We start from the raw sequence: 19,263 nt of genomic DNA on the forward strand, positions 1-19,263 counted from the left end.
ATATGTCTAAGAATTTAATACATTTCTATAGTTGAATGTTGGATAAAATAACAATGTATAGAAGACTCTACCCAAGAAGTCAAAGTCCACTCTAATGCCAAATGTTGGATTTAGGGTTGCAAGAATGCACATGCATAGCTTGGAGAAGAAGCTTGAGAGCACACAACACAAAGTGTATTGAGAAGTATTAATGTAGAAGATTTACGAGACTAAGTTTGTCCTAGAGTGAATACCTCTTAGTGAGGGAAAAACTTGCATTTTTGGTTCTAAGCATGTTCATATCACCACCAAAATATGGGAACAAAGAGCTCCCTAGATGGTCTTGAAATCATCATGAAAGCTTGAATTCTCATACATATTGCATCCTTCACATGCATACCAAAAATCTCAAGTGTAGAGAAGATTGTGCTTGTAAGAAGGTTAAAGGCTTTATACCTTTCCAATCAAGCATGAGGTGGAGCATGCCCTTGTTGGCTTAGGCTATCTATGAAATGTTATAGAGCTAGAGATCGTTGTGGAAGAGGTAAGAGAGAGAGTCATCTTTTAGGCGTGAAAGGAACTAGTTTATGAGGCTATAAATCCATCTTCCCCTTTGTTGAAGAAGTCAAAGACTAGGTAATGTTGCATTGCTATTATATTTACAATTGTTGATAAGTCTAGGATTATCTTTGTGACATTAAAACTACAAGATATTTGTGATATTTAAGTTGGACATTCAAGGATGATTAATCTTGGTACTTGAATGTTTTGACGCTCAACATGTAGGTAACAAGACTCAGATAAGCAAAATAACCAAAATCAACTAACATAGCTCACCCACATGAGGGATAAGAAGGAAAAAATTTGAGCCTCAAAATTAAATAGAATGAAAGGTGTTGGCCAACTTCGCTATTGTAATAATCATAGATTTATAGCCCCATGTATCCATAGTGTAAACTCTTAAGTCTTCAATTTATTGAACTTGATTGGCTTCCCAAAAAATAGAGAGATCAATATATGAGGCTTTGAAAGGATGAATGTAAATCACCCATAGCTATCTTCAATACAACTAAGATTAGCTAATTAACCTCAATAGGATGTCTTTTTCTTGACTCTACAAAGAGATGATAAACACACATGTTTGGATTTCTATCCAAATATGCATACTGCCCAACACCAACCAATCATAAACACCATCAATGGGTGTACATGTGTTCTAATATGTGAACATGTGTTCTAATCCTTGGATATTCATACCTTGTTGCTTGTTGGATACATCCATTAACAAGATCCTCACCTAAAGTAATATTAAAGGTTGAGGTACTAAAGGTCATTACCTCACATATCATTATTCACCATTATCACTAGATCTGAGTTCATCCAACTTGGCTTGTTGCCTAGTCCTTTAGGTATCTTTGTACCATGTCTCCATCAAAGTTGATTATCCCAAAGCTGAATCAATAATGCAAATAAAGGTGCTAATTGTGCTATTAACAACTTCAATTTAAAAAATTGTTTATAATCCAATAAAACAAAAGAATTGCTTGATTTTAATGGAAAACTAAGGCTTAAAGTGACGTGAATTATAGTAACTCTTACACTTTTAAGAAAAGGTTAAGACCATTTTAGTTAAGACTTCTATGAATTTACATTTATAGCCTTAGAAAAATGTACACTTCTAAAGTCAAAAGGTTTTTGCCTACCAACACTTAGTTAAGAGTTTGTAAGAGTCATGGACTTCATGTTATACCCATTTTTTGAAATAGAAAATCTAATAGCGTACATTGCTATCTATTTCATTTTGAGATGCACATGTGAAGAAAAATCCCTAAAAACTAGCTTAGTGGTAAGTACTCTCTTTAAAATCACCATAGCATTTTGAGATGCATATGTGAAGAAAATCACCCAGTATCTAGCGTAATGGTAACTTTGTAAGAATCAGCTCCATGTCACATTAGTGTTTTGTATTATGAAAATCAACTTCAAATATCTTAGGCTTTATAACAATCAAAGAATGGGTAACATGGATTTGAAACAAGCATTGGGACAAATAAGCATGGGCTTTCTACATTAATATGGGATTGTGCATAACATATGTTTCTTACAAATTCCCTTTATGGAAAAGGCCTCTAGTTGCTTGTGGTTTCAACTAGCATGCACATCCTCTAACATGGCTTTTACATTAACAAGAATATCCATGCATTCATGCCTTACTTTACAGACAAGAACATTGCCACCCTTAACTAACGATATAACTTGTATGGATATTCCTTACGATAGAACTTGTCCTCTCAACTTCATGAACTTTGTCAAGAACATGGGGCTAATGGACACTTGTAAATTGAGCGAGAGGTACTATTAACAAAGAAAGAAACATTGCTAGTGCAAGCAAGAGCAAGTAGAAGTATGTGATGAATGGTGAAAAAGCTTGGCAAGGGAAGGAAGGTCTTCCAAACAATAGAATTTGTTGTTGGAGAGACCAACTTGATGTAGAGAGACCAACAACATGATCCAAGCCATTAGACATGTGGTTGTAAGTTAGGATAAGCTATGCAAGGTGCAATAGAGAAGGGAAATCAACAAGGGATTGGAATTTGAAGAAGGCAATTGAGACGTAACAAAGTTGGGAGAATTGTTCAACTAGGGAAGCCCAAGGCTAGTAGCCCTATAAGCACTACACAACTCCATCTAGCACAAGTGCACAAGAATGAGGGCCTTCCATGCCTCATCCATGAAACCCTATACATCTAGTAGAGACTCTATTTTCTTTCAATCACTCCTTCCCCCTCCTCTTCCTTCTTTTTTCTTCTTCTTCTTGAGATTCTACCTACGAAATCCTTGATTTCTTTCTATCTTCTTTAACTCCTCTTTTTGCCGTTCCTATTCTCATCTACTTTCAAGACTTCAACCACAATCCAAATTCAAGTGATGATACAAAAGACAAACAAGATTCCTATATGCGTGCGTGCGTGTGCGTGAACATACATGTGAGTGCACATGGGCATGTCTAGTGGTAGATGTGCCTTCTATACCACATGTGATGAGGCTCCTCATCTCTTTATTTCTTTCCCAGTTTGCTATACAAGTTTATTTCATTTCTCAAGCATGGATGTTAATTATACATTAACATACCACCACTTGTACTTGGATTCTAGGTAAGATGCTATCCATGGCCACTTTAGAACCTAACTGTACACATCTCTTTCATGTTTTGCATTGCATTAGTCTTTGGTATATGTGACAAACACTCAATGCATTCATTTTTATTCAATCTAAAGTATCCCTAGCAAGTTAGTTCCATGGTTTCTATTGGTGTGATCATCAAAGAGGTGTTTGCTCTATAAATAAATATCATATACAACACCCTCGTGTTCACTTCTCTTATCATTATAGCCTTCTTTTTTATAGCCATTTGAGTAGCTTCTTATTTTGTCTTTTGAGTCCGAGAGAGAAGATAGGCAAACAATGATATGTGCCCAAAAATCAAGTCGTATGAAACTACTCTTTTGGGCACACACCCTCTAGGGTAAAGGGGCCGATAAAATAGCACCCTCTAAAAGGAAAATACACCCCACCCCAATTGAGTGACAATTTTACAAGAAAGATGTGGCTTTTTTAGTCACTTAACAATATAATGAGTTTTTTAAAATTACAAATGAGCTTAAGTCAAACAATTGAGCCATGTAAAAATTTTTATATCTTAGATTTTGTAAAACCCTAAAGCAATGCATCCTCGAGTGTGTCTGTATTGACCCCTCATTGCCCCTCTTTTAAGAACCTTTCATTTGTAACTAAGGTTACTTGATAAAAATATCAAAATATCCCAATATTTTTTCTTTGAGCTCTATATAATATAAGCAGTTTGACTATTAAAAAACATAATTTATAATGGAGAATTGTTAAATGACAATCTATTGGCCCCTTTACCCTAGCTAGGGAGAGAAAAAATGGAGGACAATCATGGCTCAACTCCAAGGGCTTATTCATAATGGTCATGCACACCAAAAGGAGCAACAAAGGAGGGTTTTGTTTCATATATACATCAAAGGGATTATATTGAGCTTCACACTGAGCTTGGTTGTGATGAAGATGAGGGATTGCTAGACATGCCAAATGTAGAATGTCCTCTAAGAGTGGAGAGGAGGTTCATGCTTGGAGATAGTGGCTGTGATGAAGGGATTGTCGGCATGCCAAATGTAGAAAGCCCTCTTAGAATGGAGAGGTTCATGCCTGGAGATAGTGGTTCGATAATATCCTAGACTCGTCTCGGCGCTTCACGCCGGGGCGGGCGCGATTTTTTTGAAGGGGGGGGGGGGGGGTGTGCCACGCGTCCAGCACCCGCCCCTGCATTCTCTTTCTTTTTTGTGGGGGAGGTGGGGGGCTGCTACGTGGCACTCGCCCCCTACCTCTCCTTGACTAATAGTATAGATTACCATATGTTCATAGTAAGAAGCCTTTGTTTTCTATGGACAGGGAGAATTCTTCGCCGGCTAAATTCTTACGAGTTCGTCATTCACTTCATACGGATTTTGTTTTTGTGGATCGCCTTTTATAGTGCCCATCTGGAGACACTGAAAACTTAGCTAGTTTTGCCGTACGGAAGAACGATGGATTTTCCTAAGGTGGTCTAGTATTTAGAACCTTTGAGCTAGAAACGCTGAAATAGAGAAGGTAAGGCTTATACAGACGAGCATGCACAAACAATGCTCGCAACAGCATAATTCTGACAGCAGTGAGCTGCTATAAACACAGCTTTATTAACGGTAAGAGACTGTTGGATCCCATGCCCTGTAAGCATTTACAGAACTAATACAAAGATATCAAGATTGCGAGCCTGCATGCACATCGGCAGCTTTGACATGTCAAAACCCATGTGTGAATTTCCAAATTCCAGCAGTACCATCCATCTCTGGCATTTGGGAATCTGCATGGCTATCACTTCTTAACACTTACAATAACCCAAACTCCACTGTGTGGCGAGATTAAAGCCTGGCAAAAACTTCAACCGTGGAGAAGTAACTCAACAGGCATCGACGGTCGAATATCTATGGGGCTAACAAGCTTCAAAGGAATGGTCTGAACCTGCACTTCCTCTCTGTAGCACGTCATTTCTTGGATTTGGGTTAAAGTCTTGCATCTTTGTAAACCAGTGGATCAGGTTTGGAGACATACCTGGCACCTTTTCCCGTGTAGCATTTGCAAATCTTCTACTAAAAATGGTACGATTGCAATTCCTCGCAACATTGTTCATTATTCCAAGGATCCATAAACATTGGTAAATCTCGAGCTGCTCTTGAGGAAAGCCTACTAATCATCAGTGCTCCATCCCACCGTTTTCATGGGTGGGGAGTATTCTCTTTGCAATGACCTATGTGTTTTCGAGACCCATTTTTACCTCTTGCCGCTTACAATCCAAGCTAGAAATGACAATTGGCTCTCTGCTGGACATCTTAGCAAAGGTTCCCTGAGGATTTTTTCATTACTCTCCTTTCTAAACTATTTGCGTCATCACAAGCGCGGTCATCCTATTTCTTTGCATACACTGCAAGCATCAGGGAACGTTAAGAGCTTGACCTTTGTGACAAGTTTGGTGCCATCCTTAGAACACAAGCTTCCTTTTTGCCGCTTGAGATCACTGGAAAAGGTGGTGATACATACCACATCTACCAAGACCTTCAACCACTGCAGCCACCTCAATATCAAAGAATGATATGAACCTAGTAATCAAATCAGAACAGTGTTTTTGAAGAGGAGCATTTCTTCTCTGAGCCCTGTAGCAAAACGATCAATCCCAACTGCTCATCTGAGGATCCACATCCTCAACACGGCAGATTGACATATCAAAAAAACCTGTCCAAGTTGTAGTGAATACACCAGCAAGAAGACACAGGAGGTGCAGGCTTAAATAAGGTTACAAGTCTCTTCCTTGCACCTGTGTCAATTTGGCTGTCAAAGGTTTGCAGGTCTTTCTCTCTTCAACTTTGTAATGAAGATTCATGGGTGGTAAAATTTTCGGGACAGATCGGAACCCTCCAAGTATTGCTCAGAAAATTCGAAAGTCACATACTGTACAAGATATAGTGCTTACCACCTGGATCTTATGGGCAACCTTCTACAAATGCTTCAGCCTCTTTCAGCTTAAAGCCAGCCTTAAGGGCCGGCAGGCAAGACATGACAAAAACATAATGAGCACTGTCAACACTATGATGAGAATTGGCCGGAAAGGCATTTGTACATATGTTCATTCTGTACAATCACTTGTTCAAACAATGATGTGTCTTCTGTTGCTCTCACAACAGCAAGCTACTAGTACCGCATTTAAAGACAAACCAAAGTCGGACATTTATGCGTGTAAACATGCCAGTTTAATGGCACAGAAATGCATTTTTTTGATCATACTTCCATAGAGAACTGCCGGCAATGATCAAATGAGGCAAAAAACACATGAAACAGCAAATCTTGATTCCACCATCTATGATTTGAAACAAGATTTCGTCTGACGGGTTTAGGTCGTTATAGGATTTAGATATCTAACTCTTCCACGCACAGCCTCTCTGTGCAGCGAAAGGTCACAGGCAACTCATCAACTCACTTTCATTCAGCAACGTAATTCAATGAATCTATGCTGAATAAAATGAGTTGCTCTGCATGCCTCCTTCAATACTGGATTGATTATATTATTTGAACCTTCAAACGTTATTTCCAGCTTTGTCTTCAACTCTATAGTTGAAGGTAGAGACATGAGCACCACGAGATTTCTCAAAGCTTACATGTGTATCCTGTACCAACGATGCAGTTTACTGGAATGGCCCGGTTGCCTAGTGATACCATTGTAAGTCAATGTCAGCACCAGCATGCTACCACCAGCAACAGCTAAAGTTTGAAAGGTGATGCAGCGTTTCTCTGGTAAGCTTCCACTGCACTAACTAAAGTAGAAGTTCAAAACAAATCTTGTTGGGTTGAAACCTGCTAAGACAGCTGCAAAAAAATTCAAATGTCAGAACCATTGAAAACTCACTTCACCTCTGGCATGTAAGTGTCCTAATCCACCAACAAACCCATGTGTGCATACATTTGCATGTTAGTTCTACCCCAACATTGTTACAAGGTTTCCACACATCTTATGCGTTTTGAAGAAACTTTCTAGTGCTAACTTCCATAATGAAGCATTGAAAACAGAAATATTCTCTGACCAAGCACAGAAAAATAACAACATTTCCAACTACCTTGCCTCCTTTAAAACTGAAAAGTAGATTCTTTGTGTAATATTGGCCACAATCAGCAATCAAAATTGAGTAAAGTTTGAGCAAGCTTACCAAACGGGTAAATGACAATAATAGCTCCAATCGGCAACAAAAAGAATGCTGTCCTCTCCAAAAATGGGAGAACTGTAAAGATGCACAAAAATCATGTCAAAATCTAACTAGTTGATTCCATCTCCATAGCTGCTATAGTAACTAACTTGGTGAATAGATGTCAAACATTATAACCTCATCAATTTGATAGGCACTCACCATCATAACCCAAAAAATTTAGATAGTGATAGTAAGCCAAAGCCACCATAAAGAGAGTATTGGATAGTAAAGCCGGCAGTAGCCCTTGTCCAATCAGAAGTGGAGAAATAAAATAATGAATCACTGTCATGACCATTGAAAATATCAGCCAACATGGCACCACCAACTTCATATCCATACACAGGCAGGTTTAAGGGGGCTTTGTCATTACCGTATAGACAGACAAAGAGCGGGAAGTAAGAATTGCAATGGACGTCAAATGCATATAGCCTGCACCAAAAAGGAAAAGGAGAACATTTAAGATCTATTCTATAAAACAGCATTAGAACAAAAGATTCCAAAGACAAGCTATATCTTGAATAATGGATGCATAGGACTGATACAAATTTCAACCATGTCTGAGAAAAGCAGTGGCTTCAGTTTTCTCCAGAGCACTTTTCTAAGGCAGTTAGAAGGACTTTATCCTCTTTCCACCTGGTCCACCGCCTGTTTTGTTTGGGGCTTTGTACATATGCCCCTCTACAATACACAAACAAACATGGTGAAGGTAGTAGTATGCTCTCTATGAGGCACATTACACATGGATCTCCAGACCCATGGCGCACTCTACATGATGAAGATAGCAGTACTCCCTTAGTGAGGCACACAAAATGTGATCTCCAACCCTTTTTCTCGATCCTCACACATGCAGCATCAAAAGCGTGTGGTCCAAGGTCATGTTTCATATACCTACCTTTCATAAGACAAGATTACTCATGAGTCATTCCACACGTCCTCCTTCCATTGTGCCTGTCTGTGTGTGCGCATGCACGCAGAGGCACATGTGCGCATGTCTGTGCCTGCGTGTAGAAGGGCTGACTAATGCAATAACTAAATTGGATAAATGAAAACCTCCAATGCCAAGCTGGAATGGTATCAGAATTAAACTCGATTGGCATTTTGGAATGATTTGCAATAAAGTTTGTTGTTTGTTAGTAAAATTGTGATCAAGAAGTGCATGGTGTCAGAGATCATAGCCTGTCTGGTAGGGCAGTACCAGCTGCAGCAGTCGGACCAGCAGCAGTCGGACCTGCTGCACAGTCGGACTGTGCAGTCGGACTGCCACGTGGCAGTCCGACTGCCTGCAGCCATTTTATTCCTGGCTGCGCCCTATTTTGGCGCCCCGTTCTAGGTGATTTTTCGCCTATTTATTGCTGACGTTTTCAGCAGTCTGGCCACTATTCTCTGTCGCAGATTACAGACCGGTGCCGTGCAGATTTCTGTCTCTGTTCACAGATTTCAGACAGCGGACAGTGCAGACTGCAGCAGACTTCGAGGTGGACAGCAGGTCACATCGTCGAGGTGGAGACACGCAGTCCAGCGCACTGCGCCCGTGTATATCTTTGTATTCAGCATTCTTTATACAGCAGATCTTCAGTGTACCCTGTCTCTTTTTGCTCCCTTCTCTCTCTGCGTTCTCTCTCTCTCAGTCCTACGCTTCCGCACCGCTGCACTCTGACATGGTATCAGAGCAGTGTTTGAGGGCTGACTGAGCGCAGAATCAACCTGAAGAGGAGTTTCCATCGCAACACAAATTTGCGTTTTTTGCGTTTAAGGGCAGACAGGAGGGCTGCGCCTTGAAACAAGGCTGAAACGAGTGTGGGCGCACAGGAAAGGAGTACAGGTGGTGGATTTGCTGCTGTTTACTGCTGTTTGACGCGGAGAAAGTTTGAGTTTTCAACCTAAAAGTGCAGGTTTTGCTTTTTCATCGCCTCCGGCGGGTGAAGGAGCTTTGGGACGCTGAAGAGCCTTAGCAGGCTGAGTCTACTCAGTCAGAGGGGGCTGCTTTTGCGTTTGAGAAGGCATTGCAGGTGAAGATGTCTACAGAGATGGACTTGGAGTTCCAGGCGATTATGGACCGGAAGGTGCCTGTCCTACCGGCTCTTCCTACAGATCAGAAGCTTGACGGCGACAACTACCGCATTTGGCGCGTTATGATGTTGGCCATTCTGGAGTCCTATGATTTGGCGGAGTTGGTACAGGAAGATATTGACCGGCCTTCGGTAAGAGATGAGTCCAAACTCTCTTCCGATGCTCGTGCGGAGCTGGCCAGGGCCCAGTCTCATTGGGACAAACTGAATGCCAGGATTCGATCCTTTCTCTTTCTATCATGCACTACAGCCGTGATCACTCACATCGAGCACTTGACGGTGGCTCGTGAGATATGGCAGGAGCTTGATCAAATGTACAATCGGATGACCCTGATGAAGAGGGTTTCTTTGGAGGTACAGATGCGGACCTTGTCCGTCAATAAGTCTTCTTTGCTAAGGGAACACATTAACAAGCTAAGGCAGCTACAGATGCAGGTTCAGAATGCGGGGAAGCCGATCTCCTCCGAAGACATGGCGATCACACTATTGTCCCAGTTGCCGCCACGATTCGGTACATTTTACTCTGCCCTTATTGCTTCGGGGTGAGAGTCTACTCTTCAGTGGGAGGAGTTGGTTCCTATGGTCTTGGACCAAGAGGAACAGTTAAAGGGACAGAATGCTTCCAAGACGGAGGCGTTGACAGGTCAAGCCTCTCAGAAGAAGGGGAAGGACCAAAAGAAGAAGAAGGGGGATAACAAGTCCAAGAAGGACAAGGAGAAGGACAAGGACAAAGACTCCACATGCCATATTTGTGGAAAGACTGGCCATTGGAAGAAGGATTGCCCTGACAAAGACTCGAAGGACACCAAGAAGAAGGATACTAAGGATTCTGGAGCGGTGGCTGCACCCTCATCAGCTGCATTTCTACATCTAGTTGTCATTGAGGACGCTTCACCGAATGCTTCTGATGCTGCGATGGCGGCTTCCCAATCTCGAGAGTGGATTATTGATAGTGGTGCCTCACGGCACATGACTCCTTCATCAGATGGTGTTGCCCAGCTGCGACCTTCGCGTGGGCAGGTTCTCATTGGAGACAGCTCTTCAGTTTCTATTGCAGGTCGGGGTAAGATGCAGCTTATTCCGGATGGACGAGGTGGCACCCATACCTCAGAGGTTTTGCATGTACCAGGATTGGGGTACCATCTCCTTTCAGTCCATAAGATTTGCTCCCTTGGTCTTCTGGTGGAGTTTGATAGTTCTACAGTGCGAGTCCTTGATCGTGAATCGAGGAAGGTTCTATCATCTGGATATGAGGAGAACGGCACTTACAAACTGAAGTCTTCCACTGCCCTCTCTACTCTTCTTCTTACCTCACAGTCACAGTCTGAATTATGGCATGCTAGGTTTGGTCACCTGAACTATGACTATCTTCGGAAGGCGTTACGGGGACAGCTTGTTTGAGGGTTGCCGGATATAGTGGTGAGCCAGCAGCCATGTGTCTCCTGCATAAGGGGGAAGCAGCATCGGGATGCCATTCCCCACACCGCTTCGCGGCGGTCTACTTCACCGATGGAGTTAGTATCTACGGATCTATGTGGCCCTATGAGGAATGAGTCCCTGCGTGGGAGCTCGTACTTCATGCTGATCGTGGATGACTATAGCAGGATGACATGGGCCTATTTTTTGGCACTAAAGTCGGAAGCTTTCTCGCACTTCAAGGATTGGCTTCTCTTTGAGGAGAACCGATCAGGCCGGAAGTTGAAGACCTTGCGATCCGACAAGGGAGGTGAATTTGTGTCTAATGAATTTGCTCGGTTTTGTGCAGATAGAGGAATTCACCAGGAGTTTGCCAATACGAATACTCCACAAGAAAATGGTATTCTCGAACGGAAGAACCGCAGTGTGATCGAGATGGCGCGCACCATGATGGAGCACCGACAGACCCCCCAGGTTCTGTGGGCCGAGGCTGTGGCTACTGCAGTCCACATCCTTAACCGATCTACTTCGGCCGTGGAAGGGATGACTCCATTTGAGGCGTATTTTGGGTCGAAGCCAGATGTTTCTTACTTTCGGGTCTTTGGGTGTGATGCCTATGTTCACATTCCCAAAGCTCACCGTGACAAATTCGAAGCGGCTTCCCGCAAACAGGTATTTGTTGGCTACAGCTCCCAGTCCCAAGGCTACCGACTGTATGATCCCGTCAAGCGGGATGTATATACTAGCCGTGATGTACGGTTTGTGGAGGTTCCGGCTTCTTCAACGGGTGAGGAGCATCCCGTTCTTGGAGATCCAAGGGAGAGTTTTGCTTCTTCTACAGTTCCACTGGAGCCTGTGCCATTTGATTATGATTCTGTTTCTGACACAGAGTCTACTGTTCCACCGGATCCTTCTGAGGAGTTACCACCGGTGGACATTCCAGAGTCTTCTACTGATGGAGAACGACGAGGGGAGGTTCGGCCTCCTCCTCGCTGGGCCCGTGACACACTCCGTGATTCAGGGATCGAGGGGGTTCCTGAGGAGTGGGGACCGCAGGATGGTCCGCGGCGGTCACGGAGGCACCAGGCGCATTCTTCGGAGCTTGTTTGCTCCAATTATTGTTTGATGTCCCGAGTTATGCAGGATCGAGAGCCCACCTCCGTGAAGGAGACTTTACAGTCCGCCCCATGGAAGAAAGCTATGGAAGCTGAGTTGGAGGCTATTGAGAGGAATGGCACTTGGTCACTTGTGCCACGCCCCCCGAAGAAGAAGGTGATTGGAGTCAAGTGGGTCTTCAAGACCAAATATCTCAGTGATGGTACTTTGGATAAGCACAAGGCTCGCCTTGTTGCTAAGGGTTTTGCCCAACGCCCAGGGATTGACTGTCATGACACCTTTGCCCCTACAGCTCATATGGCAACCATTAGAGCTGTTCTTGCTTTGGCTGGCCATAGGAGATGGCCTGTTTATCAGCTGGATGTGAAGTCGGCCTTCCTGAATGGTGATTTGAAGGAGGAGATCTACGTTGAGCAGCCTCCTGGTTTTGGTTCTTCAGATGGGAAAGTCTACAGGTTGAAGAATGCCCTGTATGGTCTCAAGCAGGCCCCGCGCTCTTGGAACGAGAAGATTGATTCGTTCCTCCAGACTCAGTTGGGATATCGGCGGTCCAAGGCCGATCCGCAGCTGTATGTTCACACTTCCGAGGATGGTTGTGTGCTGTTTGTATTATATGTTGATGATTTGATTGTCACAGGTGATGATGCACAGCAAGTCCAGGAGACAAAGTCAGCTTTACATCGGACGTTTGAGATGACGGATTTGGGGCTACTCCATTTCTTTTTAGGACATGAGATTTTTCAGTCTCAGAGGGGGATCTTTCTCTCCAAACAGAGATATGTACAGGAGCTCTTGGTGTCTTTTGAGATGGAAGATTGTCGGGCCCTCTCTACTCCTATGGATCCGAACTGGAAGGCCACTTCCCACTCAGCTTCTCCTCTGGCGGATGCTTCCCGCTATCGACAGTTGATAGGGTCTTTGATTTGGCTTCTCAACACCAGGGTTGATCTATGTTTTGCTGTTGGGCTCTTGGCAGGGTTCATGAGTGAACCTAAGACGGTGCATTGGCAGGCTGCTCAGAGGATACTTCGGTATCTGAGGGGGACGTCTGATTTGGGGATTCATTACTCCGCAGGGACAGATGGGTCAGATCTTGTACTTGCAGGTTGGAGCGACTCGGATTGGGCCGGTGACGTGGACCACAGGCGGTCTACAACAGGTTACTGCTTTACTTTGGGTGCAGGTGTTATTTCATGGAGTAGCAAGAAGCAGCCCACGGTAGCCCTTTCGTCTACTGAGGCGGAGTATCGGGCCGCATCTTCCACCACATGCGAGGTTGTGTGGCTTCGGAGATTGTTGGAGGAGCTTGGGTGCCCCCAGACTCGTCCTACATTGCTGCGATGTGACAATGAGAGTTGCATTGCCTTGGCAAGGAACCCTGTTTTTCATGCCCGGACGAAGCACATTGAGATCCAGTACCACTTCATCCGAGAAAAGCTTTTGGATGAGACCATCACTGTGGAGTATTGCAAGACGGAGGATAATCTTGCGGATTTGTTTACGAAGGCGCTTCCTCAGGCTCTACTTCGGCAACATTCCAGATCCCTCAGGCTTCTGCCCTGTCCAGGCTCTGAGAGGGGGTGTCAGAGATCATAGCCTGTCTGGTAGGGCAGTACCAGCTGCAGCAGTCGGACCTGCTGCACAGTCGGACTGTGCAGTCGGACTGCCACGTGGCAGTTCGACTGCCTGCAGCCATTTTATTCCTGGCTGCGCCCTATTTTGGCGCCCTGTTCTAGGTGATTTTTCGCCTATTTATTGCTGACGTTTTCAGCAGTCTGGCCACTATTCTCTGTCGCAGATTACAGACCGGTGCCGTGCAGATTTTTGTCTCTGTTCACAGATTTCAAACAGCAGACAGTGCAGACTGCAGCAGACTTCGAGGTGGACAGCAGGTCGCATCGTCGAGGTGGAGACACGCAGTCCACCGTACTGCGCCCGTGTATATCTTTGTATTCAGCATTCTTTATACAGCAGATCTTCAGTGTACACTGTCTCTTTTTTCTCCCTTCTCTCTCTGCGTTCTCTCTCTCTCAGTCCTACGCTTCCGCACCGCTGCACTCTGACACATGGATGTGCAGAGAATTGTGAAACTGCCAAGTCTCTAACTTTCTATAGGGATGTGTTCTGCATTACTGCAGATCATGAAGATGGAAGGTATGTTCGAAGGCAATTAATTTGAAAATTGACTGACATGTGTATAGGGTTGCAGTTGGCTGTGTCAGAGTGCAGCGATCAGAAGCGTAGGACAAAGACTAAGAGAGAGTGAACACAGAGAGAAGAGAGAGAAAAGGAGACAGTGTAAACGCAGAAAATCTGCCATGTAGTATGCTGTATAAGAGTGCAGAAATACACAAGGGGGCAGAGGAAATATCTGTGTATGTCTCCGACTTGACGACCTCGATCTCCGTCAGCCCGAGCACAGTCTGTCTCAGCCAACAGATCTCAAGATCAGAATCTGAAATCACTGAATAATGTGTGCTGGAGTGTGCCACAAAACCGGCTATAAATAGCCGCCTATAAATAGAAAAATAGGAAATAACTGCAGCAGATCGGCTGCATTAAATGCAGCCAACTGCAGTAAAAACTGTCCAACTGCAGGTGCTGATGTGGCACCTGCTCACATGGCACTGACATCTGTACTGTCCAGGAAATGACTGGCTAACGCCCCCTCTCAGATCCTAGGCAGGTCAAAAGACTGAGGGATCAGGAATGCTACCGAAGAAGAGCCTGGGGAAGCGCCTTTGTGAACAAATCTGCAAGATTATCCTCCGTTTTGCAATACTCCACATCAATGGTCCCATCCAGAAGCTTCTCCCGAATGAAGTGATGCTGGATCTCAATGTGCTTCGTCCGGGCATGGAATTTGGATTCCATACCAAGGCAATGCAACTCTCATTGTCACATCGCAAAAGAGTAGGACGAGTCTGGGAGCAGCCAAGCTCCTCCAACAATCTCCGAAGCCACACAACCTCACATGTGGTAGAAAACGTAGCCCGATACTCTGCCTCCGTAGAAGAAAGGGCTACCGTGGGCTACTTCTTGCTACTCCAAGAGATAACACCTATACCCAAGATAAAACAGTAGCTTGTAGTAGACCATCGGTGGTCCACATCGCCAGCCCAATCCGAGTCACTCCAACCTGCAAGAACCAGATCTGAAGCATCTGTACCTCCGGGATAAGAAATCTCCAAGTCAGAGGTCCCCCTCAAATACCGAAGAATCCTCAGGGCAGCCTGCCAATGCACCTGTTTGGGTTCCGTCATAAACCCTGCCAAAAGACCCACAGCAAAACAAAGATCAACACGAGTGTTGAGAAGCCAAATCAAGGATCCAATCAACTGACGGTAGCATGGAGTATACATCACGGGAGAATCTGAGTGTGAAGTGGCCTTCCAATTCGGATCCATAGGAGTAGTAATGGGCTGACAAGTCTCCATCTCAAAAGTCACCAAGAGCTCCTAAATGTATCTCTGCTGAGAGATGAAAATCCCACTCTGAGACTGATAAATCTCGTGACCCAAGAAGAAATGAAGAAGCCCCAAATCCGTCATCTCGAATGGCTGATGTAAAGCTATCTTGGTCTCTCAGACCTTCTGTGCATGATCCCCTGTCAAAATCAAATCATCAACATATAACACAAACAACACACGACCAACCTCGGAAGTGTGCACATAAAGCTGTGGATTAGCCGTAGAGCGCCAATATCCTAACTTTGACTAAAGAAACGAGTCAATCTTCTCGTTCCATGCATGCGGAGCCTGCTTGAGGCCATACAAGGCCTTCTTCAACCTGTAAACTTTTCCATCCGAGGATCCAAAGCCAAGAGGCTGCTCAACGTAGATCTCCTCCTGCAAGTCACCATTCAGAAAGGCCGACTTCACATCCAATTGATAGACAGGCCATCTCCTATGGCCAGCCAAGGCAAGAACGGCTCGAATAGTCGCCATACGAGCAATGGGGGCAAAAGTATCATGGAAGTCAATGCCGGGGCGCAAAAACCTTTAGCAACAACAAGGCGAGCCTTGTGCTTGTCCAAAGAACCATCGCTAAGGTACTTGGTCTTGAAGACCCACTTGACACCAATCACCTTCTTGTGAGAGGGACGAGACACAAGAGACCAAGTGCCATTCCTCTCAATAGCCTCCAACTCGGCTTCCATGGCCTTCCGCCAATGATCAGACTGCAAAGCCTCCTTCACTAAAGTGGGCTCTCGATCCTACATAACACGGGTCAATAAACAATAGTTGGAGCAGACAAGCTCCGAATAATGTGCTTGATTCCTCCATGACCTCCGCGGTCCATCCTGCGGTTCCCACTCCTCAGGGACCCCCTCGATCCTTGAATCTCGGAGTGTGTCACGGGCCCAACGAGGAGGAGGACGAATCTCTCCCCGTCGCTCTCCATCTATTGAAGACTCAGGAACATCCACCGGCGGAAGCTCCTCGAGAGTGGCCGGTGGAAGAGAAGACTCAGGATACAAAGAAGAATCTCCATCAAGAGGCTCTGGCTCAAAAGAAACTGTCTCGGGAGCCCAACTCTCCCCTGGATCTCCAAGGACGGGGTGCTCCTCACCCCCCTCTGTGGCTGGAACTTCCACGAACCACACATCTCGGCTCGTGTAGGCATCCCACTTAATGGAATCAAGCAAACGATAACCTTGGAATTGGGAGCTATAGCCAACAAAAACCTATCGTCGGGAAGCCATCTCGAACTTATCACGCTGTGTCTTCGGAATGTGCACATAAGCGTCACACCCAAAGATCCTGAAAAAAGAGACATCAGGCTTAGTCTCGAAGTAAGCCTCTAAAGGTGTCATCTTGTCAATGGCCGAAGTGGGAGATAGATTGAGGATGTAAACTGCAGTAGCCACAGCCTCAGCCCACGAAAACTGAGGCGTCTGTCGGTGCTCCATCATGGTGCATGCCATCTCGATCACACTTCGGTTCTTCCGCTCCAAAATGCCATTCTCTCGAGGAGTGTTGGCGTTAGCGAACTCCTGGTGAATGCCCCTATCTGCACAAAAACGAGCAAACTCATTAGACATAAATTCACCTCCCTTGTTTGAACGCAAGGTCTTCCGTCGCCGACCAGAACGGTTCTCCTCAAAGAGAAGCCAATCCTTGAAATGAGAGAAAGCCTCGAACTTCAAAGTCAAAAAATAGGCCCAAGTCATCCTGTTGTAATCATCTACGATCAACATGAAGTATAAGCTCCCCTTCAAGGACTCAGTCCTTATCAGGCCACAAAGATTCGTAGATACAAGCTCCATGGGTGAAGTAGACCGCCTAGAAGCTTTGTTGGGAATCGCATCCCGATGTAGTTTCCTACGAATGCAGGAGACACATGGCTGATGGCTCACCACTATGTCTAGCAAGCCTCGGACAAATGACCCTTGCAACGCCTTCTGAAGGTACTCGTAGTTCAGGTGGCCAAACCGAGCATGCCATAGCTCGGACTGTGTCTGAGAAGTAAGAAAAAGAGAAATAAGAGCTGAAGAAGACTTTAATTTGTAGACTTCATTCTCCTCATACCCTGCAGAGGGGGATGGGGGTAAGAAGCCATGGAGGGGGGTATATCGCCATCTAGGGTTGCCTGTCTGCATCACAAAAAATAGGTCATGGCCACCCCAAGTACGCATGAAGTGACAACGGAGCTCCTGACCAGCCCTAGACTCGCCCTACACCTACTCCCAACAGCCACGAAGGGAGTGGATGATGGAGATCCAGAGCTCTGCTAAGGTCGCATGTACTAAAAGTCTCTCTCCGCCGAAAGCCTCTTGACACTGTACCTTTCAAATATGCCATCCAGTAAGACTCCCTATGATCTCCCATACCTCAGAGCGATTTGCTATGGGCTCGAGTACCTGGCGGATGGATAGAGCCTCCAAACTAACCACTATGCACGACTCTGCCTCGATGATGAATATCGTGTCCTGCATCTCGGCCTCATACAGAAGGTGACGGCCGTAGCTAACTACCTGCTAGCAGAAAGCTCCCCATGAGATACATCCAAGGCTGGGTGCTATACGGTGAAGGATACGGCATGCTCCTCTCCACACGAGCTGCGCCACCTCGCAAGACCAAAGGCAGTGCTTTGGGGTTTTCAGGGGCTGTTGTGTGCAGCGCTTACAACCTCCCTCCCTCCTGCATTTGGGCAAGCCAACTTCCCAACCTCCATGTGCCACCAGCCATAAGAAATACGATACCCTCCTCGGCCTCCAGCTATCCCATAGGCGGCGCCGGAAGGTCCGTCGAAACAGCTCCGTGATGTTGTGCTCTGCCCAATGCCTACTACATGACAACGCCCAATCCATATTCTCCTGCATCATTACATGTCTGCCAATCCTGGTAGTATACTCCAAGAACCGCGGTGGCTTCTTGGCGACTGCAGTGGTTGGCCATAGCTACTCTCCTATATCCCACTCCAACTCATCAAGGGGTCTGCCCTCCCAGATCCAAAGACGCCACTCCCTGAGCTCCTTCCAGAAAACATAGGAATCCAATCGCTATGTCTTCCCCTAAAGACCCACCACCCGGATCCTCCTCCATGACAAGGCAACTATCCCCTCACCCTGCTGCCCTCTGTCAAGGGCCAAATGCCCCCCCTCCTGAACAGTGAAGAAAGTCCCTTACGGAGCGCCGCCCACTCTACCTGCCACCTAAAGGGGGATGCCTTCTTATGAAAACCTAGCGGTCCAAACCTCCTCAGGCTCTATCGACTCTTGTATCGAGGGAGCAAGCCACTCCAGAGATATTGTTGCGTCTATCTCCCTTCTCCTCAACTCCGCTCTTGTCTAGCAGCCTAATACTCGCTGCAGTACCTCCTTGTCCGCCATCCTGTACACCTCCCACCATGTCTTGATGATACGAGCCGAGCCGGCCTCCCAACCAACCCATTGGATGTGGGGGCGCTCGCCAATCTATGCCCCATCTTGATCTTTGACCTGGGGGTTCCAGATCACTAGGTGACGGTCTATCTCCTCCTGGCATCCTAGGGGGCTCTAGATTAGGGCCTTACGTAAGTCCTACTACACGCGGAGTAAGTTGCATAGAAAAGGTGATCTGGAGAGGGTGATCTCGGCTAACGTGAAGATCCATCTCAGGGACGGCCTCCACTCATCGCCAAGCCTCGATCTACAATCCTAAAGACCCTCCTGCAATAAAACCTTCTAGGTCTACCCGCCTTGTGTGAGGCCGCGGATAACTAGCTTGCCCAAGAGAGCCATACTCTGATACTCTGGGTCTATGATCCCAAGCCCTCTCTGACCGATGCCGTATGATGGTCGCCCACGCCACCTTGGCCCTAGAATCCTTGGAGCCATCTAACCT

General features: G+C 45.6%; 1 protein-coding gene across 2 annotated transcripts in view; it reads right to left on the reverse strand.

Moving 5' to 3' along the window:
• Nucleotides 1-6,165: 6,165 nt before the first annotated feature.
• The window catches only part of LOC148018613 (UNC-50 family protein), a 59,833-nt gene continuing 46,735 nt past the window's right edge, over nt 6,166-19,263 (reverse strand). For both annotated transcript variants that reach the window (XM_087661634.1, XM_087661633.1), the window contains 4 exons: nt 7,705-7,763; nt 7,494-7,616; nt 7,296-7,367; nt 6,166-6,957 (listed from right to left, as the gene is read on the reverse strand). In XM_087661634.1, coding sequence (XP_087517760.1) covers nt 6,902-6,957; nt 7,296-7,367; nt 7,494-7,616; nt 7,705-7,763 — 310 coding nt within the window. In that variant the 3' untranslated portion in view covers nt 6,166-6,901. The remainder of the gene's footprint in view (nt 6,958-7,295; nt 7,368-7,493; nt 7,617-7,704; nt 7,764-19,263) is intronic.

This window comes from Lygodium microphyllum, chromosome 21, assembly GCF_053477565.2.
Source record: "Lygodium microphyllum isolate KBCC chromosome 21, Lygodium_microphyllum_v1.1.10, whole genome shotgun sequence".
Lineage (NCBI taxonomy): Eukaryota > Viridiplantae > Streptophyta > Polypodiopsida > Schizaeales > Lygodiaceae > Lygodium > Lygodium microphyllum.